Source organism: Gadus chalcogrammus, chromosome 12 (genome assembly GCF_026213295.1).
Source record: "Gadus chalcogrammus isolate NIFS_2021 chromosome 12, NIFS_Gcha_1.0, whole genome shotgun sequence".
Classification (NCBI taxonomy): Eukaryota; Metazoa; Chordata; class Actinopteri; order Gadiformes; family Gadidae; genus Gadus; species Gadus chalcogrammus.
Genome location: NC_079423.1, coordinates 26,283,035 through 26,306,065, shown reverse-complemented (window position 1 = coordinate 26,306,065; position 23,031 = coordinate 26,283,035). Strand labels below are relative to the sequence as shown.

Here is a 23,031-nt window from a genome sequence, read left to right as displayed (position 1 = left end):
TGCAAAGTAATGGTGCATGTTGTGAGACCAACACAGAATCACAAATGATGGTAGCATATCATTATTGAATAATGCTTAACCTCATATATTTTGTTGATGAGGATGGAAACAGATTTTTGCTAGGTCATGATTATTTTAGCATTTTGAAAAATAGACATGTTCCAAGAGATGGTGCCCAGGTTTTTTTTACCCTGGGTTAATATGCATCCTTCCAGTTCATCAATGGAAGCAGCCCCAATGAGTTTATGAAATACACATAAGGAGCCAAGCTCATTAGCTAGTAGGCAGCTTCCATAGCAAAAATGGACAACACCTTGATTGAAGCATTTGCAATTAATTAACAAAGATACTCTCAACAAGTCACATTTTAAGAATATTGTCAATAATTTGCTTTCCGTTTTTTTTGTATAAAAGTGAAACTGCACTTGCCTATCTTTTCACATAACTCCTGTTTGATCAGGATCATAACTCCAGGATCAGGCCTGATTTTCAGGTTTCGCCAGGTGGTATATATTTTTTCTCTTCAAACTTCAGCGCCTCAGCTGCTGTTCTGAACCCATAAGTCATGCATGCTTTAAATTAGGATTCAAACTGAATATTGTCACTCAAGCTCTTAAAACCTGTAGAAATAATACTGTTAAATAGGTGGAGGGAACTGGATATTTATGTGGACCACAAGCCAATCAGTTGACTGAAATCCCACCAACCCCACAGTTGGTTTTTCTCCCAGATTAAAACTGCAGGATTACTCTCAATGAGAATTAATGAGGCATGACTAGTAAAGAAAGTTTTCATTATTCAACGACTGTATTGGTTTTCAATATTCAACCGACTGTATTCTTTGCCACGGAAATTTGTAAGACTAATATTATAATACAAACCATTTTTACATTTAGTGCATTTTTAGTGCACATAAAGAATGATGTGCATCCACCCTGCTTTATTGAATCAAAGTGAATGTTGAACCCTATTAGGCAAGTAACTTCAGATCTGGCCTGAATTTGTAAAAAATACATTGAACAAATGTGTTTTGGCCATCTTTCAGTTTTTAGAAATAAGTTTCAGCAAAATAAGCTTGCGTCTGTCTGCCCGCAAAGTGGAATAATAAAATGCTACTTGAAATGCAAGACATAAACCTTATTGCTTTTCCCATGCCCTCAGTTCATCAGAGCAAATGGGAACATAAACATATGTAGAAGTCATTCATATAAATAAAGCTAAAGTGCTATTGTACTTTAGCCGTATCCAAGCATTTGCTAGAAACAGGGTATTTTGGTCATCGAACGAACCCAGCAAAGTATTCTCAATTCAAATTGACTCCAGCATTTAGCCCCATAAGCCATTTTGAAGACACAAATGATCAATTTTTTATCCCATAGTGATGCCTATGCTTAAGAGTAGTTTGTGAGATCAATTACGTTTGTCCATGTTTAGTTCCTGTTAAAGGCCTCAGGCCTTCCCCCCACACCAGACACACAGTTCCTCTTTTTTTTATTTATTTTTTTAATGGAGGTGCAGGTTAATATCTCCTCTAACTTAATAATAACTACCACATGTCAATCAACAGACAAGGCCATCATACAAACATAAATCAACGCCTTATTTTGGCACAATAAATACAGTTAAACACAAAGTGTATTTTTTTGTCATAGTACAAAATTTGAAATAAATAAATAGTTAATATATAAATAAATATTGCAGTGCACACTGCAAAGAACAGATCAATTAAAGTAAAAAAAGTGGACAACCAAACTTCTGAAAAAGTAACTAAAGTTACAGAAGGGATTATCTCATTAGAGCCTTGTACAGGGTCAGGGAGTGTCGCATTCGGCGATCTTCCTCCATGACCAACAGCAAGTCCCTCATTGTCACCCTCGTCACCACACTCTTGGCCAATACGGACACCTGAGAGAGAGACAGGACCAGGGTGTGGAAAGGAGAGCAAGAGGAGCCAGCATTGAAATGCCCCAATGAATGCACATGTAACTAAATTAAGTGACTAAGGCAGTTGTGAAAGTTGTGAAAACCTACTCAGGAGCATTGCCTGGTACTTTACTATTGTATAGTTTATTGCCGATTATTCAATTTAGGCATTATTTCATGATAGAAAGATAGAAAGTTCCTTTGTTACAACGGAATTTCCCCTCGGGGTGATTAATAAGGTTGTTATCTGCTACAGAAAGACATTATTCTTTTTTATAAATATTCTAAATATACATAATGTATAATTATGTACCACACTTCCTGTAGAGTCCAGGGGCCTCCTCTTGCGGGGCCCGATGGCAGCCAGGGCTGTGAGGTTAGCCTCTCTGTGCTGCAGCAGAGCCTGCTCGGCCTGCTGCATCTGTTGAGGGAGGCAGACACAAGTCAACCATGACAAAACACGCGGAAGCTGGGTGCTTAAAGGGTGCTAAACCTGGAGATTGGTTCAGTGTATCGGGGCTTAGAGGCGCTGTCCCAACCCCAAGAAACCATTTCTTGCCATAGAGCAACCGTGTGGTTCCGGAAATAAAACTCCCATTCATTTTCTCCATAGGAGGTTTTGATTATTAGCCATAATGTTGTAACCGTCCAGGGTATACTTACATCGAGCCGTTTTAATGTGAAACGATGATCCCTAATGAATGGGGGTACATCGATATGAAAACAAATGGCTTTTGGTAGCAGATGTTTAACGAAAGAAAAAGCTTTGGGTACCATGTTCTACCAAGGAAGAGTAGAGAGATTAACGGTGGATCACTTCGATAACGCTGATCCACGGGTAATCTATGTTTACTATGAGCAAAAAATGTACCATTCAGGCTAGACAAAATCACAAATACGTTAACCATACCTTGTAACAGTGTTACAAAATGTGGAGTGGGTTCAGAATAGTTCATGCACCCCTGAAGTATGCCGTGGAGGCTACATATTCGATGCTTATCTGGTAACAGTCCGGGAGTGTGTGAAACGCCCTTTCTCATAGAGCGGTATCGTGAGAGAATGAGGCTAGTACTTAGCCCTTATCGTTGTTACAAGCGGAGGCTTGGGAGCAGACCGGCTCGTCCTGGGTAGTCACAGGGGTTGTTGTAATAAAGTAAACACATATTGAAGCCCATGAGAGTAGCGTGGGGAGAATGACATCTCATTTTCGTGAACGCTCTTTTTCTCCGGTTCTAAAGAATAAACCGTGCCATACTGAAAGAATACAACTCTTGTTTTTATCCGATTGATCGAGTTAATCTCACTAATTGGCGTGTAGGGGACACTCTATACCCCATTGGCCACTGGACTCGTCATAGCGTGTCCCAGAATGACGGTTCTTAAGCGCCTTCAGGACCCAAAACAAACCTCTTTGGCCCTCTGCCGCAGTTGCTGCTGCTCTGGATCCTCACAGTTGGAGCGCCGCTGAAAGACCAAAAGGAACAGGAGCAGGTGAACATCAGACAGGTCGGATCGAACGAGGTGTTAGTCGTAGAGTGAGGGAGTGGGCCCTCACTGAACCAGGGCCTTGAGGCCACCAGATGAACAGCTCCAGAGGACATCCGAATGCTGTGACTACCTTGTCATTGGTTTGTGTGCACGTTAGGAGGAGCAATGACCAAATCATTTGGGTCACCATACGTATTTTATTTTATATTTTTCCACAATGTCTTGTTTTTTAAACGATTTATGATGACTATATGCTCTGTAAGGTGACCTTGGGTGTCTTGAAAGGCGCCTCTAAATTAAATGCATTATTATTATTTTATTATACTTAAAATTAATTGCATCAAATAAAAGGCACTATTTTCAGTGTGTTAAAGTGAAAAAAAAAAAAAGTATCCTATTAATGAAAATTAGCAAAGGCCAAAAAGAGATGAAGTCGGGCGGTCGGTTTTGATGAAATCTGTGAACTGACCCGAGCCAGACGCAGCAGAGTCTCCCTCAGCTCCTCTTCCTGTCGTCGCCTCTTTAAAACCTCCACTTGTTCCAGGAAGTGGAGCTGAGCACGGACGTCCGTCACCTGTGTATGGCGTTGATCCTCCTGCACACACACACACACACACACACACACACACACACACACACACACACACACACACACACACACACACACACACACACACACACACACACACACACACACACACACACACACACACACGTGAAACGTGATTGGTCTCTGGACGGCTGCGTGTGTGTCAAGTCAAAGCACTGCACCTTAACTGAATTCTTGCGGTGCTCTGCCACCAAGGAAAGCTTCTCAAGTAGGTCCCGCAGGAACTCCTGAGTGGCGTTGGACACCAGAGTGACCACCTCCGGCCTGGCCTCGCTCACCCCCAGGGATTCTCCTGGACAGGACAACGTAGCACCTAATCCAATTAGACTGGAGATAGCTTGAAATGGATGCTCCTGCATACTGAAACTTTAGATACAGATAGTAACTAGAGACAGGAGGCACTACACTGTGTATTTAGAAACTATGTTCAAATTGACCAAACTCACACATCATACAGAAAGATTGTTGAATGAAATATTGCTGCCTATTGGTGACTATTAGAATTGCTACCCCCATTGCAACAAGTGTGAACAGGGAACCAGAACATTCAAGTAATGAACCCTTACACCAATAAGAATGATCGGTTGACAGCGGGCTGGGATTCCTGCCGGCGATAGAGGACCATGCTGTCCACAGCCAACGGGTTTGGGAGAGGTGTACCTGTGCGGAGGATGCGGGCGTGCAGTGCCCCGGTGTACAGGAAGGGCGTGTCCGGGCAGGAGCGCACCACGGAGCCAATCACGATGCCGCCTCCGGCAAGGATCCTCACGCTCTCCTCCTTCAGGTTGACCCCGGCCATGGAGGCCACGTCATTGATGTCGTCGTCTTCCCTGGAGGAGCAGAGAGAGCTTCTGTACGTTGGCTTACGTTGTGTAGCTTTGGACGGTTAGTGAACGACTGAGATTCTGTATCAAGATTAGGGATGCACCGATACCAGTACTCGATGCTGTGCTCATATACTCGTAAAACCTCTTAGACACAACCACCCGACACCACTTTACGCAATGTAATGCTGAAGACCCAAATGTTTCTATTATTTTATCTTTTTACATGGCAATTGCTCCTACACGAACATCAACATAGCAATCGAAGCGGTTATCACCGTTAGTGAAATGAGGCCCCAAATGAGAGAAAAACAAGGGGCACTGGCGGCGAGGTCTGTGTGGACCTGTGGAGCTCTGGTTGACTGCGGCGGCTCAGACAAAGTTTAGCTTTTCGGAAAATACTTGTTCACCGATACGATGTGGGTAGATGGTGAAGTTCTGTCTGAGCAGCTATTTATTTTAACCCTTTTATACGGTGGAATCGGTGCATCCCAAATCAAAACATTGTAAAAACCCAGGATTGATGGTTCCATGCATTACTTGTAAGAAGTTTCCTTGAAAGCATATTTAGAGGTGGGTTGTTGTTGTGGAACTGAAGGCCTTTTAAAAGAAAAAGCGCCTGGGAAGACAAACAAGAAGACAGCAGAAAATAGTAAACCAGGTTTATTATTACTATAACATTTTCTGGCTGATATCGTTTTTTTTATGAGAGCTTTGAATTGGCATGAAAATGAAATCCCCCCCAAAATAGTGAATGAATGAATATATCTACATATATATCTATTTATTTTTATTAAAATGATGAAAGAGAAAGAGGGTGTGTGAACGTTCAAAACAAATAATAGTACAAACAGTTTCTGTCCAGCTACCTTGATGTTGTCCTGACAGAACAACCACGCCTCTTTGTGTGGTCCTACTGCCCTCAGATGAACCCGTTCTCAGCAAGGTACTGGGGCCGGTGGCTGTAGGTCCAGCTGGAACTCCTCCGGTGGGATATTTGTTCTGAATCAATACAATTAAAACGCTGCATCACGTTCTGGTATGTGCTCGTCCATGGCACCAAACATTATCCATTGCCACGGATCTGAAATATTCGAGATTGTACTTTTTCAGTTCGTTCCATATGCTTGTATGCAAGTCATTATGTCCAATGGGGTGGGCAGTTATTGAGATTATAACAGCTTTTAAACTCAGATACACAATTCCAGCCAGCAAAAGAGAAAGCTTATAAAAAACTTGAACACTTTAAAAAACACTCCATTGATGCATGCATCTATATTGTAAACAAATAAAATGCACTATTGTTTTATTGTGGTGGATCATTACATTACGGTCAGCTAAAAAAATAAAATGGTGTAAAGTTTACCAGGACCACATGTTTCAGGGTGGGCCTGATTCCTGTGAGGGTACCAGATGGCTTTGGAGCGGCTGAGGGAGGAGCCAGAGGGGGCTTGGAGGGGGTGGCTAGCTGTGGCTTGGGCTGGCCCGCCTGCTGGATGAAGTGCTGGGGGTCTGCGGTCAGGTGACGGACTGCCGGGAGACTTTTCTGGGGAAACCTTTATACATTTAGTATCAAACACCACATCAAACAAATAAAAGTTGACTTTGTGGAAAAAAAAAGAAAAAAATAGCAGTTGGCTGGACATGGACCCACGGATTGTTTTCGAACATGGATGAGTGATGCAACTTGTGAGGGTACATTGTTTAACCAGAGAGGTCCATGATTACAATGGAAAACTTTCTGTATTTTTTTTTGTTCCTGCTTTGGTGAGGCATGAGGCCTCCGCCCAGCTGCTTTGTTTTGTTGTTCTGGGTATGCCCTTCCTTAAGGTGACATTCAAGTTATTGTTCCAATAGAATGATCACTTCATGAGATACAGAGAACAACATGCACCAGTCAACCGTTTCACTCTAACGATGTCTAACGATCCAACGATGAATTCAATCATTGCCTATAATCGTTGTCACTTCAGACCACGGTTCTCTTTATATATTCTAAACAGGCCCATTTGTATGAGAGTACATCCAGAGGCGGTCCAGCAACACAAGTTAGTAGCTAGGGGAAAGCATGGGAGATAACCTTGAGGAAAGGCACCAGGTATGGCTGGGGAGTAGACTTCAGCTGCACATACAGCTTATTTGTGAACTCCTCGGGTTCAAGGCTTCCATCCTGTTTGGAGACAAGTTGCACAAAATGTTCAAACCAGCTGCATTTGGGAACAATTAAATCAAATGCATTCAGTCGATATCTACTCTTTATCAAATGCTGCAATATCAAAAAGTAGGATTTTGTACCAAACAAACACTTAACTTCAGTCACCTTTTCTTGAACGAATAGTTATTTTCTAAGAGGTTTGAGGGTTTATGCTCACAATAGCTTGAATAGCGCTTTTATTTTATTAACCAAAAGACTAAACAAACATTCCGCAGATCGTGTTTGATAGTCGTGTGCAGCGAACTTTCAACGCAATAATATTTGCTTCAGATACGTGCATCATGTTTGGTTTATCTTCAACATATATACATAGATATAAAACCAAGACAGAAGAGAACCACTCACGAGCAGGGAGCGCACAAGGGCCTTGACGTTGGTGGCCATGTCAGGGGACTGGCTGCCGCTGGACGCAAGCTTGATCAGAGTCACCAGGAAGTTCTTGCACTTTTTCACATTCTCCAGAGTCTCCTGTAATGGAGGAGAGGAAAATTCAATGAGTATTCGGGTAAATGAATAACATTTCTAATGTTGAGACAATTCTCATCTTGAGACGAAGTGTGGTGCTACTTCCACACAGTCGTGTATTTAAAATAAAATAATACACAAAATACATACATCTTATACTAAACATCTGACAGTGCAGCATCCATGCACAAACTAGGCCATGCTTGGTGTCTGCACCCAGACTCCAGTGGCCGCTGATTACAGCAGGAAAGCGGTTTCCCACCTGTGTAATGGTGAACATTGGCTGGTTGCTGCTGGGGGCTGGTTTGATCCCTGCCTGGCTGCGAGGCTGAGCACCCTGACCGATCACAGTGTTGAGTGTCTGGACTACCACCGGTTTGGGAGCTTCCCTGTTCAGCTAGAAATAAAGAAATCCAAATACAATACATTACTTTAATATTAATGGATTGATCACAACATCTGTTGTAGAAAACAAATAGCTTCAATCTCTAATAATTCATTGAATTTATATAGCGCTTTTATTTTTTTCTGGAAACTCAAAGCGCTTACAGTGAAGGGGGGGACCTCACAAACCACCACCAGTGTGTAGCACCCACTTGGGTGATGCACGGCAGCCAATCAGCGCCAGAACGCCCACCACACACCAGCTCGAGGTGGAGAGTGAGGGAATTAATGAATAAGCCAATTATACAGGGGGATGATTAGGGGGGCAGTTTGAATGAGCCTGGTTGGGCAGTTTTAGCCAGGATCTCTTTGTGAATTAAGTGCAATTGTGCTACAAACACTGACTGTATGACATAGGATACAAATTAAGCACTTCACATTATTTTTTACAATATTAAACAGTGACAGTAAGACTAATGCTTGTTTATATTTATGTAGATTGCAAATAATAATAATAAAAAAAATATTTAACACTCCAATGTAGTGCGTGTACCGTTTGACATGTTTATTACACTTTTTTTATTGAACCATAACAGTGACACAATAATCATTGTGTCACTGTACTGGACAGCTCACTTTCATAAAAATCAAACCACATGGACAGGGGCCACAACACAAATTTGACTGACAGTAAAGTGCACATCAACTTCATTCGTAAGCGTGAATTACTTTACCACGGTTGTCTTCATCATGCCGGCTACGGCTGCTGATGTTGAGGTTCCGGCGGTCGGTGGAGCGGAAACTCTGATCACCATAAGCTTATCAGGCTTTTTAGCTGGTGCTGTCGTGACCTGGTTGGACATCCACATAGGCTCCAGAATGTTTATGAAAATATAAATGCAGTCGTAACACCAATGTTATGTTGGTGTAATGTATACATTCTTTGCATCTTGCTGCCTGTTGCATTAAGTTTTTATACAATTCCTCTTCCATGTTTTGGATCAACAAATGTGGTTCAGTGTCCAAAAGTGAAAGAAAGAGAAAGAGAAATACCATTGGTGATGGTAATCTGGAGGCTGGTAATCTTGGTGCTGGGACACTGATGGCCTTCTGCGCCTGCTGGCCCTGAGCCTGGGCCAGTGTCTGCTGTGATACCAACATGAGCTGACCGCTGTCGCTACGGATCAGCACCATGCCTGGTCCCAAGCCAAAGTCATGAGCAAACACAGAACTCACATTTCCTTCATAGATTAGAGCCTACATTCACCTCTGTCAAAAAGTTGTAGTGTTAAAACATTGAAGTCAACAAAAACAGACAGAAGCGTGAATGTGGCATGAATACAAGTGTGACACAGAATCATCACCATATACCGTTTGAATAAGTGCAGGCTATTATTCCTCACCTGGTGGGATCTGAAAATTTGCTGGAAGCTGCGTGGAGGATGTCTGTGGTGGACGGGGAGCTAGAGGTTGGGGAACTGTGGCCTTTGGAACAGCCATCACCACTATCCTTCCAGGGGCAGGAGTCTTAATACTTACAGCAGTTGCAGAGGATGGTCTGGTCAAATGCAAAGGCTGCCCAGTTGCACATAACCCTGAGGTTGGCACTTTAGCTACCACCAGTACTGACGAGGAGGATGCCTGTGGGACAACACTAACCAACCTTTGACCTGTGCTGCCGACAATGCTGTGGCGAACAGGTGTGGGTCGTGCAGTCGTAAATACGGGAGGTTGGTGGACGCTCGTTTGTCCGGTGGTGCAGATCTGGATACGGACGGCGTCACTTGCTGCTGCCGCCGCCGATGCAGCCACAACTCTTTGGGTTTGGTCATCCTGAACTTTAGCTTCCTCTGAAGTCTCGGTCGACATTGTTGTTGTTAATCTATATGGTAGACCTAGATAACAGAGACATCGATGTAAGTATGGTAAAAGCCACTAAGGCGGACCAAACCTGACTCACCTGAAGTAAAACAAAATGCTAACTAATGCACTATTGGTACTATGGTACATTTAACCTGTAAAACATGACTAGCATTCTACTCCTGACGTGTGCTACTGACAATCTTCGCTATGTTCACTTAAGGATGTATCATCAGCTATAGGCGTACTTAATCAGTTGACGTGAATAAGATAATTGGTTGGTCACCTACATGGCCTGAGTGAATTAAATTAGTTATCAGCTACCTAAATTAATCTGGAGTGAATTTATGGTGATGTTTGCTATTTACGTTCAACTTGAAATGGGCCGTTGGCTGTCTTTGGGGACTGGGGAGCCCAGCCATCAATGCGCCACCAGGTGTGGTTAATTAAGCCGGCAGGCTGAACGCTGTGGCTACCACTGGTATTACAGCAGTGTTTAAAAAAAAACAGTTTAATATAGCATGCGTGTCTGTCTACCACTGGTGTAACAACATTCTTTCCCCTGCAAAATTAGTTAACCTTTGCCTACTGTAATTACTATTTTGTAATTCATTATCAAGACATTTTAAGACATTATGATTTAATTCAAGAAGTAAATGGACCCTCTGGAGGCTATTGGTCATAAACATCTAGAAGGTTGTCCTTGTAATTAAAGTAAAAGAAAGATTTTGTCTTCACACTAGAGACATCATTAGCATTGTAAAATGGGAAGATTGGTGTAGCGATCAAATGTACATCCGGCCTGAATCTGTGTGTGTGTATGTGTGACAGCAGAGGTTGAGTGGATGAGAAGGAAAGGAAAGAGGTTATGTTCACTAAACTGTTTGTCAACAGAGCCACCAAAAGGGTGCAGAGTCAGCATCAGCAAAATTCTGAGAACCTGCACCAATTCAGAGCTGATGGACAAACAGGAGCTAGATTCTTAGCTGCTGCAGTCGCAAGTCAATGAGAAACAACAACCATAGTAGATGTTTACATGCATCTCTACGCTAACACATTGTAGTTTATGTAAACAGTTGGTTGGCTGACAGCTGATCTCTGGAACCAGCTGGGCTGTACTGTCAGGAGGGGTATCTCTAGTAGTGCTGAAGGATCCGGGAAGACAAAAAAATTCACTCTCTGCTGGCCTTTTGGTTCTCCTGTGTCCCCTGGACCCAAGGAAAGAAGCAGTTGAGCCTTGGGCGTCCAGAATGAGATCAGGGGCCCTCAGGAAAAGCAAGGCTTCCGCTTCAAATGTGAAGAGGTAACATGTTTATACTTCTTCTATAACTTGATTTTAATGGTCTAGTTATCTTATTCCTAATGTGTACAATTACCCTAGAATAGTTTGGGTTGTTTTGGGTGGGCAACTGGGAGAGAAGTGATCAAAATAATTATTTGGAGATCCCCAAAAGCCAGATAGCAATTGGAAATTGGTTGTGTTATTAAAAGGTAGGCGTAAGTGAGGTCGAGTGGCCACGAGAGGGAGCCGTTTATTCACCCGAGAAGCAGCTGAGAAAAGATGCGCTTCAGTGAGAAATTAACAACGACCACGATCTAAGACAGGGTGCTGGTCTAGGATTTGGTCATAGCCAATCTGGGCCCTTAATGGGGTTGGAGGACCCGGTCTAGGTAGAATCAACTTTTCCTCCTATAAAAGCATGCCGCTATCACATTATCCATTAGATGATAAAGCAACACAATACATATCTAACAATTGAAATCTAGGAGCCTGTACTTATAGAAACATTTGACAATTAATTAATGAATTGAGCTAGATTTAAATCTGGATTTTCTTTAATTTTCTTTGTTTTTCTAATTTATGTAATAGCACTTAATGTGCTAAAATATTGAATCATGTGGTGAAGTAATTTCAAGAAATGTTTTGTTGATATGGAAGGCCTTGCCCCTCGTCAAAGATATACATTTGTAGTCATATGATGGTCCTTTAGAAACCCCATTTAATAGGCGTGCATTTTGCATTAAAGTGTGCTTAGATAAAACATGTGCCACTGTGCCTGTTGTGACAAGGGTCTTTACTTTTACTTTTGTTTCAATTAACTGCAGCGATTCTTGCAACCTGCAACCAAACCCCGTTTATTTTACACTCCCAAAAAAAGGGGTTGCCTTGGTGACGAATTCGATGGACGGGGTCAACACCCACCGGAAACCGTTTCAGCACCAGTAGAAACGGGAAAGGGGAGAACAACCAACATATATGATTTTCTTTTCGTTCTCCGCCGTGCACAAATGTCTATTTTCGGCCACCGTTCCCTAAAACGAGTTTGGAGGCAACCGGTTGCCAGAAGTAGGTGTGTTGAAGCCGCTCCGGCCGAGAGGAGACTTGTGTGGGAGGAGGCACACAGTCTCTCCCCATGATAAACCTTCATTACCGGCGATTGAACCAGCCATGGACTGCTGCCATGAGTATTCTTGAACAGTATTGGTAAGCTGTTTGTCCGTCTTGCTACGGGTGCAATATGCCCAATCGACGATGGTATTTGAGGTTTGTCAGCACCTGATGTTACGGGCCTGCTTTTCTCCATCGGGACATTTTCTGGCAGGAGGAAACCCGCTAGGTGATAACCTCACGAGCTAACACCGCAAGCTTTAGGCTTCCCTCCACTGCACCTCTGGGCTATGACGACGGATTAAACCTGCCCATGAGCGCAGCAGGCACCGTACAGCATCAGAACATTTGAACCCGAAGGTGTTGTATGGGATTCCTCTCGGCGGCGGAGAAGCGGGCCTGAGCCAACATGGTGACCTGGAGGCGGCTGCTGCGAGTGTCCAACCGCTCGTTTTTGGCCTTCATTTTCTTCTTCTCAATGTTCACTACCTGCCTGTACTTCATCTATGCGGCACCGGGCATAGGTGAGTTCATCTGAGTCTTAAGTGAGCAAATAGCTTAAGCGGGTTAAACGTATCTCTGACCGGGATTACGTGTGGATTATCTCCTAGCGGCATGCCGTTAAAGATGCTCCAGCCGGTGTCAGATCCAATGCTAACACCGGCGGCTAATGTAGCTAGGTGCAAGCTAACCTGAAGCTGGTCTACCTCTGGTGTTTAGGTCTCTTCCTGTTCAGCATTTGTATTGGGAGGGGAATAAGGTACTGTATGTATCATTTAGGTGGTCTATAGATAGGACACTCAGGTTTACAACACACAACATGCCCCATGGTGTCTGGAGTTAAACTACCATTCCAATCCAAATGCATGGGCATGTACCATAAGCCATCATTAGGTTAACGTTACTCCTACTAACCGTATTATTGATCATGCATAATCGTTTTGAAAGCACATTTTGAATGATGACACGTTATTCCAATGACACATTGAAACACTCAAATAACACATTCACAAGTGTTTATCTGCAGCGGATGTGCTGACAAGAGGCAATTTTGGACAATAGTTTGACGACATTGACAGGTAGTGGTGTAACGTTTGGTCTACCCTTCGTTGAAATAACGTTTGACTTTGAACAGTTTAATATGGTTTAATATATAAGCTGCTAGTGCAATTTGATTAATTGTACCATTACTCTTTGACCAGCATGGATTTCCTGTTTTTTTTATACTTTTTTTTAATATGCAAAGTTGCCAAAGACAACAGAAATGTGACGTACATTCTCTGCCCAAGTAAGGAATTGCGAGGAAAAGTCCCATTCCCTCCCTGAGTAATTGGAAAATACTTGGATAAAAGTAATGGTTGAACTCTTTCAGTTTTGTATCAAGTCATTGGATTTAAAACTGCAGATGTGACTGGCTTTAATGCAGAATTCACCTGGAGTCATTTTATTGGAAAAAAGGCCACAATTCTGTTGTTGTCTTATAGAAGCCTGACGTCATCTCTGCCTGCATCACATGTTCTGGTCACTCATACACACCACTGTACAGCAAGCATAAAAAAACGACATTCCCCACCCAAAAATGAACTCCCAATGAATCCTTTTCAGATTAGTCTATTTCTTTTACCAATGAAATGCCCCAAGAAATTCTGAAACATTTTGAGATGACAGAGAACCTGTACAGATGCCAGATACAACTATGGTGACCCTGCTAGGATACCTTTTTGAAATTAGTTAAGCAGTTTGCCATGCTGGTAGCTTGCTGATGAGTGATTTGTAATTTGATTCTACAACCAGCACAAACATTTCTCAAAAACATTACGGCTGTATTAAATTTGATATTTTGAATAATAGTGTATGGAAAATGATTCAGCTGTAATGGCAGCATGAGAAGTACAAATGTGCTTCATGTCCACTATTGTAATTATGAACCTTACACTCTACTTGCTGATCTAGGCTCCTTCTGACTGCAGAAAGTCTGAAGGTGCATGAGAATATTCCGTCTTAACTGGGCTACTCATTAAACCACGTTAATGTTTTGCCAGAGGCTATGTGTCTGGCAGTGACCCCCCACCAACTGTCCAGTACAACTTTTCTGACCCTTGATCATGACTAGTCGGTGTAGTCCTTTGCTAAACCAAACCTAAACCTGACTGTTTCTTTCATTGTACTTCACTACAATACACTGCTTCTGTTACGTAGTTGTACGCTATTCTTGACCTATTTTATTCAATTTCGTTTTTGCTTTCTCCCGCAGCCAACACATACTTCTTCATGGTGCAGGCCCAGGGCATCATGTTGAGAGACAATGTGAGGACCATTGGACACATGATCCGATTGTACACCAATAAGAACAGCACACTTAACGGCACAGGTATGAGACACCTGATCATGACTTACATGAGCTTGTATTACTTACCGCATGGAAATTAGCTGAAATGGAATTGTCCATAGAAACCTTTGCTGCTTTTAGGATGTGTCTTTTCTCCCCTGTAAAATAAGGGTAACCCTCAAAAAAAAAAAAAAATAGTCAAAGTCTTAAATTAGAGATTGTCAATAAAAGGCATTAAAGAGTCTTGAATGTTTTTACGGACTCAGGAAGCTGTCTGGACCACTGCACTGGCACGATAACTTCATACTCATGCAGGATACTTTTGTTATCAGACAAGCAGCACTGCTGAGAAAAATTAATAGCCTGCATGCATACATGAATACATAGTTAGCCTGGTAGCTTTGAACAAGAAAGCGACTGTACCCGTAAATGACCACCGACCACTCTTTACCCTCAAAGGAGCTTATCTATTTAGAAAATTGGAAATCCGATATATCCGCACCTTTTAAGAACGCTATAAAACACTGGCTTTTTGTGGAGCTTAGGGTACGTATTAAAAAGGGTCAACGGCTCAGAGCTATGGCTAGTGATGAGGCCCCTTTGTGAGGTGAAATTGTGAACTGCCCCTTTACAAATTGCAAGCTATTGACTGAACGACCCTAAACAAAGTTTATAAAAGGGGGAGGAGGGGAGGGTCTGCTGCTCACTGTACTTAAAGGGGAAGCGCCCCGCATTTTACTTGATATATATTTCCAAGCTAGTCAGAATCAGAATGCATCATGTTTTATTTTTGTTTGCAATACTACAGTTTTCTAACTCAGAATTGCTTGTCCGACTTAATGTCGGTAACAACAACATCCTAAAATTGAATGATAAAATGTAGTTGTTGACGTTTGAATACATAATTCATGTGCAATTATGTGTTTTGGATTGTTTATATTTCACTTTTATTTATCAATATGTGGATTTAAGCAGCTATTTTAGCAAGTGTTTGTTTCTCCACATCTTGTGGGAATAACACTGTCACTTTCAAACATAACAATCTCTATACGTTCTACCCTTTTAAGATGAATTACTCATGCTAACATCAGAACTATCATTCCAGTGCTCCTATTTTCCAAAAATGGTAGCAGTCATTGGGATTTGATGGCGCAATGTATAAGCACTATATTTAGGGTATGTGTTCATTAAAAAATCGCTGTCTTCAGCTTTGTATTACAGGAAAAACAACAACATGTAATAGCATAACAAGTTGAGGAATGTTATTCACCCTACTTTTTTGATGTCATTGGTATTTAAAAGGTATTAAAGTCTTAAATTAACTTGTGGAAACCTGCAGCTACCCTGAAAATATGCTCGATACATAGCTCTGTATAAATAGTATTCCTGTTAACTAGCCAGTGTTTGGCCTACTGGTTTTATATCCACCCTTCCCTGAACTACATTGTGTGGTACAGACTACCCAGACGGCAGCAATTCCAGTGAACTCCTGATCCAGCCCACCACCTTTCTCCCAGAAAACTTCACCTACGCCCAGAACCTCCCCTGCCCCGAGCGATTACCTTCTATGAGTGAGTAGAGTTGATGAAGCACTTCTGATGGAATGGTCAAATCATTGTTAAGTGTTTGTATAAACTGTGTCTATTTTGTAATTTTAAAAAGTATACTATTAAATAGATGCTTGGAAAATGTGATTGTAAAATAAGTGAGAAAAGTAGCATGACTGTGTGGTCCAGCTGTGATTTTGAAACACTGTAGCTGATGATCAATGCTGCTTTTTATTTCTTTTTTGCATCTTGTATCTGCAGAGGGCCCATTAGAAGTCAACATGACTGAGATCCCTATTGAAGAGATGGAGCTCAAGTTCTCAACGTTTTTTGACATTAAATTTGGGGGCCATTGGAAACCAAAAGACTGCAAACCACGCTGGAAGGTGTGTGTGCGTGTGTGTTTGTGTGTGTGTGCGTGTGTGTTTGTGTGTGTGTGCGTGTTTGTGTGTGTTGAGTAATAATGACATTATTATGACATTATTGCAATAATGACAATAATAACGAAAATGGCTGGAATTAACCGTTCGTTTTTTTTTACTTCTTGCAGTACTGTCTGCTTAGTCAGTGACAGAGAATATTAATTCCCTTATAATAATCACCTTATTTGATTAATATGTTCCATCAAAAATCCCTTTTTGTGTTATATTTTACATTTTAATTTGCAGTTATTTAATATATTCTTGAGCTGAATCGAAAGACAACGGCGAATAGATCACCAATCAGGGATCAAATATAGTTACAAGGCTATTTTTTTTTCTTTTTGTTTCCCTTGAGCCACATATTTGTAAGAGCTTGTCGTAAACACACACAGACACAGACACAGACACAGAGAGAGAGCACTGCTGCTTTAGGGAGAGCATAAAGCCATTGTTCCCTCCACGCTGTAGGTGGCCGTCCTGATCCCGTTCCGGAACCGTCATGAGCACCTGCCCATCCTCTTCCAGCACCTCACCCCCATGCTACAGAGGCAGCGCCTGCAGTTCTCCTACTACGTCATCGAGCAGGTAGTGTGTGTGTGTGTGACACTTAAAGGAGAAAACCCCAATTTCCACTTTATAAATTGGTAAATGTATGTGTTCTTCCTGTTGCCTTTAAAATATCTAAACGCTGATCATATTGCACTAAGAAGAATAATGAACAATGAGCAGAAAGCGGTGGGCTTTCGGGGGGGGGCGGTCCATGAACCCACCATCCTTTGTGTGTGTCCCGTCCAGACGGGGAGCCATCCCTTCAACCGGGCCATGCTGTTCAACGTGGGCTTCCTGGAGGCCATGAAGGACCTGGCCTGGGACTGCCTGGTGTTCCACGACGTGGACCACATCCCCGAGAACGACCGCAACTACTACGGCTGCGGGCAGATGCCGCGCCACTTTGCCGCCAAGCTCGACAAATACATGTACATGTGAGTCCCCAGCCGGCGAGACATGGAGACACAGCAGGGCAATGTCTTCATTCACATCAGACACATTGTGTGGAATGTACCTTTCTTGACATTCCGATTTTACGGCAAACATATTTCTGGTCCTCTGCATAATTGCATTACCGGTACTTTTTTTTTTTTTGAGGGGGGGGGGGGTGGGGGTGGGGTATCAGCCCCTTGACTGCAACCGCACTGCGAATGAAAGGACGCTTGGGTAAAAGTGTTCTAAGGCCAGTAATGTTTGTTGTCTATTTTGTCTGCTCTTCAGTCGGCACAGTCCGGCTTTGTGCCCGGCACACCCATTAACAATGAACAAGCTTTTCTCTTCAGTCTCTTGACTCTCTTCCAAACGTCTCAATCCATCAAGTTGGTTATGCAGAGAGAATGAAGCAGCTGATGACGCTTCCTAGCTTCTCTCACCGCAATGTTTTCCGATGCAAATTCGCATCCGGACGATTTGATTAAAACTGAACCGATCTAGCTTGGTAGACATTGGGTCCATTTCGGTATGCTATTTCTTTATGTGTTTCACTGCTACTGTAAAGGAGGAACCGGAAATAATTAAAACAGGTTAAATTTGGTAGCTCCACGTCAGAGGCGGCTGCTTGTCTTTCGAAGAGCTCATTTTCGGCCTACATTGTATTAATTGTCAATTTATTTATGTCAATTCTGCTCTCCGTTCAAGGAAATGCTCTGTGACCCTGTCATACCAACTAGCTGTCTTTTCCAGTGACTTGACCAGTGTCCTCTCAATGGCCAGTAGAGCTAGGCTGCTTAAACGGCCTAGGCCCATTGTGTGTCGGTTGTAGGACTTGAGCCGCTTTAAACAGGAGAAGCTCCTTTCTACACCTGTAGATGTAGCGCCAATTGTTGCCACTAATGAGAACAGTTTGTAAAGCTGTCCATCTCCATGTCTATAAGCTAAACCAAGAAATCACACAGCTTTCCACTGTCACTCTGCAAGTCCTGGTCTGAATACAGGACTTGAACTTCAGAAACTAAGTCTACCTGAATTTAAGTGATGGCCAACTACCATAACGATATTAAACTCGAACAAGGAAATGCGGGAATTCTGTTAAACTGAAACAAGCAAACTGTGTATAATGCCGCTTTTCCACCGCACATGTAGCTCGACTCGACACGACACGACTCGACACGACTCGACACGGTAGCAGCGCGGGTGCTTTTCCACCGCAAATAGTACCTCCGGGACGTGGGCGGGGTCGTCTGCGCGAAAGGGCTGTGACGTATTTTTGTACGCGACGCAAACAACACCTACGTAACCTACACATGGACAGAACCAACATAACAACAATGGAGAACATCGATGCGATGGTATTCGTGTTCGTATTATTAGCTGGCATGTTGAAGAAGTGGAATATGTTGGCTGCGGCGCTGCTATGGCTGTTACCAGCATGGTTGCCATGTCGCTCTCGTGACTTCGTCACACTCTCTGGCCAATCAGTGGCCGGCCGTCTGCCGACGTCACCTTTTAGCATCGGCTCAGCCGCTTGGAACCTAGAGCGAGGCGGTACTAGAAAAAGCAGCCACTTGAGGTACTAGATCGCGGTGGAAACGCAAAAAAGGCGAGCTGAGTCGAGTCGAGTCGTGTCGAGCTGGTACCATGCAGTGGAAAAGCGGCATAAGTGAATGAAATGTGCGATGAATATTGTCTAGCAATTTCGCCAAGCAAATATCAAGAAATAGGTTGTGGTTCGTCTTACAACTCGCTTGCAAAATCCGCGATGGGACTGAGGACGAAAGGGAGCTCCGGCAACGTTTTCAATCATCTGGCGTATGTAGCCCCATTGAAGTCGATGGACGCTGAGCTTCAACAGGCAAATGCACTGTGACGCTACGGGAATGTTTGAGAAGGAAATCGAGTCAGTCGATCTGCGATAAGCAGCTGATTCTGAACGAACTCGTCTTCGAGATGGACTTGTTCTATTCGAACGCATTTTTTGTCAATGATATGACTATTTGATTCTAATTTTTTTAATTTTAGGGGAAGCCGAGCTTCCTTGCAGTCTTAAAACTATCGCCATTGCTCCATGTGAAAAAAGTTCTCAAGTATTTTCTGACTTTTCTGTTTATATATTTATTTATTTTTGTGTGTGCTTTGTTTCACAGACTCCCTTATAGCGAGTTCTTCGGTGGCGTAAGTGGACTCACGGTGGAGCAGTTTCGCAAGATCAACGGCTTCCCCAATGCATTCTGGGGCTGGGGAGGAGAGGACGATGACCTGTGGAACAGGTCGGTCGGAACGCCGTTCGTTTCATTCCCTTGTAAAACCTCAGTGAGGCCAACTCTGTCGTATTACGACCCCGCACTGTACATAGGGCTGGGCGATTTGGCCTAAAAATCTAAATTCTCTAAAAAGCTGACTATAAATAACAAATATAAATTGTCATTTTTAGGCTGCGTGTCTCAGTTTAAGATGTTGCAATAAATTCGTTTTGCTTCTGCTTTTGGTTGCCACAGACTTTAGGCAATCTCTAAACCGTGCAAACAAACTGTTTCCTCGAAGTCAGATGCTGCCAACCCGTACCATTTCCACACGATTTTATTTCATTTTGATGTTACATTTTTTCTTACTATGAACTACGGAACCTCAGAGAAGGGGAAGTGGTGGCGCTGCCGTAAATACACGATTAAAAGCCATACATTTGAATTGCGATAAAAAAAAAATTGATTTATCGGCCAGCTCTAAGTGTTTCGTGCGTGTGTACCTCCAACAGGGTGCACTACGCCGGTCTCAACGTCACGCGGCCAGAGGGCGAGATGGGCAAGTACAAGTCCATACCACACCACCACCGAGGAGAAGTGCAGTTTCTTGGGAGGTGAGTCGCAGACGCCACGAGTGACGCATGAGGTCGTGAACAGTCTGGGAAAAGGGTCTCCATTGCACATCAGAGTCAAAGGTCAACATTCTTGGCGGAGACTTTATATTTGAACTTCTGTGTAGCCTCACCCCTGTTCCGTCCTCCCTTGTGCTATTGGATCTCGGCTAATGTCAACAATGCATTGCAATGGGGGTAGTTCAACTCAGGGTCACCGGTGTGGAATGAGGAAGAAGCAATAATACACATTTCCCATTTTTCATTATCTTTTTATGTGGCTTTCGAATTTGATGAGCAAGATCATGGATCACCATCATTATTTGATGATCCCCGATTGTCAGAAGGGGGCGTGTCTCCATGGGTGTTGGACGTTGAGAGCTGTCAATCAGCTGGGTTGAGCCATGGGAAGCACTGTTCTTGGTCATCCAAGGGAGGCCTAAAGCCAGCATTCCCAAACCTCATAGGCTTACAAAACATTAATGTTAACATTCTCGAGCATGTCGATGTGCACCTCGGCATCAAAATGCAAACAACCAATTGGAGAAGATAATAGATGTTGCTGGTAATTGAAGACGCGAAAGCAAGTGCAGATGAAAAGACCAGAACATACTGCTCTGTGCTTTGCATGGATAGGATTATGATGGTCTCGATGTCAAGGATGGAACTATGGTTGTCAGTCTGTCTGGCAGTTTTATTTTCATGTTATGGACCAAGTAGACTGTAGTGCAGACTGGCCGTGCTACTCTATTGTGAACCAAACTGTGTACACAATATATACAAGATATCTATCTTTTTTTTACACCATTCACTTACATTGAGATCACTCAGATCCTCTCGATTAGATTTTGAGGAGCTCTCTGTTGAGGGGTGGCCCTCTGTAATCCCAACTAGTCCGAGCTGTAGGGCCGATGAAAGCAGCTCTATGGACGCTGCCCACCCCGCTTCCCGCTTTCCTCCTTCCATCACCCGCCATCACATCGGCCCTCCCTCCACCCCGACCCCCTCCTTACCCCTACCTCTCCCCCCCCTCCCCCCCCCCCCCCCCCCCCCCCTACCTCACAGGTACAAGCTGCTGAGGTACTCCAAGGAGCGGCAGCACCTGGACGGGCTGAACAACCTGCGCTACGTGGCCCGCGTCTCGCTGCACGGCCTCTACAAGAACATCACGGTGGACCTGCAGCCGGAGCTGGCGCCCATCGCCGACTATTGACCCCCCCCCCCCCCCCCGCCCGCCACACACACACACTCACACACACACACTCACGCACAGCTTCTCCCGTTTCACCCATCCCCCCCATCGTTATACCCCCCCCCCCCATCGTTATACCCCCCCCTCCCCCTGTACTGCCCCCCCCCCCCCCCCCCCTCTCTTCTCCCCCAGGGACAGACCTGCTGTTTAGCAGGAGCAGGGTAAGAGAGTGGGGGCCGGGTTGGGTGGGGGGGGGGATTTACAGGGTTAGGCATTAACACGCCAGGTGTTAACATTGTAACGACTTTGTTCTGAAGAGGAATCCAAATGGAGGAAGATGAGGAAGAAAAAAAAAAGAACATGGAGGAAGTGTGTGTGTGTGTGTGTGTGTGTGGCGCCGTGAAGTGCAACGGAGAGACGTGTGAAGGAATGAATCGCATGTCGAAGCGTGTTCTGGGACCACTGGAGCTTCTCCCCCCCTCCCCCCCGGGCGCAGTCAGGGGGGGGTGCTAATGTTGCGCTGTGGCGCCTTAAATGTGGGTTGGCTCGGTAGCGTCCTGGCCTTACCCCGGCTCAGCGCTTCACACGTCTTCACCCTCCAACGCCAACCGGTCTGTATCGCTTTGTGTACGGTCACTTTCGTTTTGTTTTTTTCAATTTATTTTTCTGCCAAAGCATATCTTCTCGTTCTTCTGAGAGATGAAAATATTCCTTAAAAACAGGTGCAGGAAACGAGAAGAGTCGACATACATGTCTGTGACAAAATTGTGTATTTTTTTAGCTTTTTCTTATGTATTTATTTGTCCTCTTGCAGAAGCACTCCTTGTCTGCGCCGCGAACGTTTTGTGTGTTTTTGTTTCGTTTTTCGCTGCACTATCGCTGAGATCTGCATGCACAGAACATGTATTGTGAATATCGGCTCAAGTGTGCGAACACTAGTATGTATATATCGGCATTTTTAACGCACAAGCGTTATTCCAGTGGGTTTTAGATTTATTTTTTTTGGCAGCTACTTTTCTCTCTTAGGAACTGAACATATGAGTGAGTGGCTTGTTCCAGATCTAGGAGGAAACCCCTACAGGAAAAAAATATGTATAGGATGTTTGGCATAGAAAAAAAAAAAGATAAAACAAAATCCCTAGATTTCAATTTATCGTTTGCATGCCTTAATTTTTCTTTTCAACAGATGTTTATTTTCCTCCTCCTCCCCCCAAACATAATTTATGATATCATTTTCTAGATGTGTATATTTCTATTGAGTTTCTTTTTGTTGAGGTACTTTTCATTTTATTTCTTTTGAGGTGCACTGTGTGGAAACCTAAAGAGCAAGTCGTTTCACAGTAGTAGCAGACGTGTGACTACACCATGCCTTTTCCCTTCACACGTATGGCGAGGTCGGGAACTGGGCATGGGATGTGTCACAATTGGTGGACAAAGGTGTGCGTTTGTGTGTGTGTGAGAGAGAGAGAATCTGTCTTTGTGTGCGAGAGAGAATGTGTGTTTTTGTGTGAGAGAATGTGTGTGCATGAGTGTCAGTATCTGTGG

General features: G+C 43.5%; 2 protein-coding genes across 11 annotated transcripts; one reads left to right on the top strand and one right to left on the bottom strand.

The window, feature by feature from the left end:
- Window positions 1-695: 695 nt before the first annotated feature.
- On the bottom strand, window positions 696-15,121 carry taf4b (TAF4B RNA polymerase II, TATA box binding protein (TBP)-associated factor). 9 transcript variants are annotated; one of them, XM_056603873.1, is made up of 17 exons: window positions 10,138-10,704; window positions 9,573-9,804; window positions 9,313-9,443; window positions 8,963-9,105; window positions 8,644-8,760; window positions 7,788-7,922; window positions 7,406-7,528; window positions 6,926-7,015; window positions 6,212-6,391; window positions 5,715-5,847; window positions 5,386-5,464; window positions 4,682-4,851; window positions 4,183-4,334; window positions 3,881-4,006; window positions 3,331-3,387; window positions 2,237-2,344; window positions 696-1,905 (listed from the first exon to the last, which is right to left on the bottom strand). In XM_056603873.1, exons 2-17 carry the CDS (start codon window positions 9,776-9,778, stop codon window positions 1,786-1,788), a joined length of 2,070 nt encoding a protein of 689 aa, XP_056459848.1. In that variant the 5' UTR covers window positions 9,779-9,804; window positions 10,138-10,704; the 3' UTR covers window positions 696-1,785. The 9 variants fall into 9 exon arrangements, with proteins under 9 accessions (XP_056459848.1, XP_056459850.1, XP_056459849.1 ...); XM_056603875.1 differs by having other exon boundaries at window positions 9,313-9,804; window positions 10,060-10,141; XM_056603874.1 differs by lacking the exon at window positions 10,138-10,704 and having other exon boundaries at window positions 697-1,905; window positions 4,183-4,313; window positions 9,573-10,005.
- On the top strand, window positions 11,857-21,507 carry b4galt6 (UDP-Gal:betaGlcNAc beta 1,4- galactosyltransferase, polypeptide 6). Of its 2 annotated transcripts, XM_056603879.1 has the most exons (10): window positions 11,857-12,254; window positions 12,373-12,682; window positions 14,413-14,529; window positions 15,945-16,058; window positions 16,296-16,420; window positions 16,925-17,041; window positions 17,252-17,439; window positions 19,588-19,710; window positions 20,196-20,297; window positions 21,360-21,507. In XM_056603879.1, the coding sequence occupies exons 2-10, from the start codon at window positions 12,568-12,570 to the stop codon at window positions 21,505-21,507; spliced, it is 1,149 nt and encodes a 382-aa protein (XP_056459854.1). In that variant the 5' UTR covers window positions 11,857-12,254; window positions 12,373-12,567. The 2 variants fall into 2 exon arrangements, with proteins under 2 accessions (XP_056459854.1, XP_056459853.1); XM_056603878.1 differs by having other exon boundaries at window positions 11,857-12,682.
- Window positions 21,508-23,031: the final 1,524 nt, after the last annotated feature.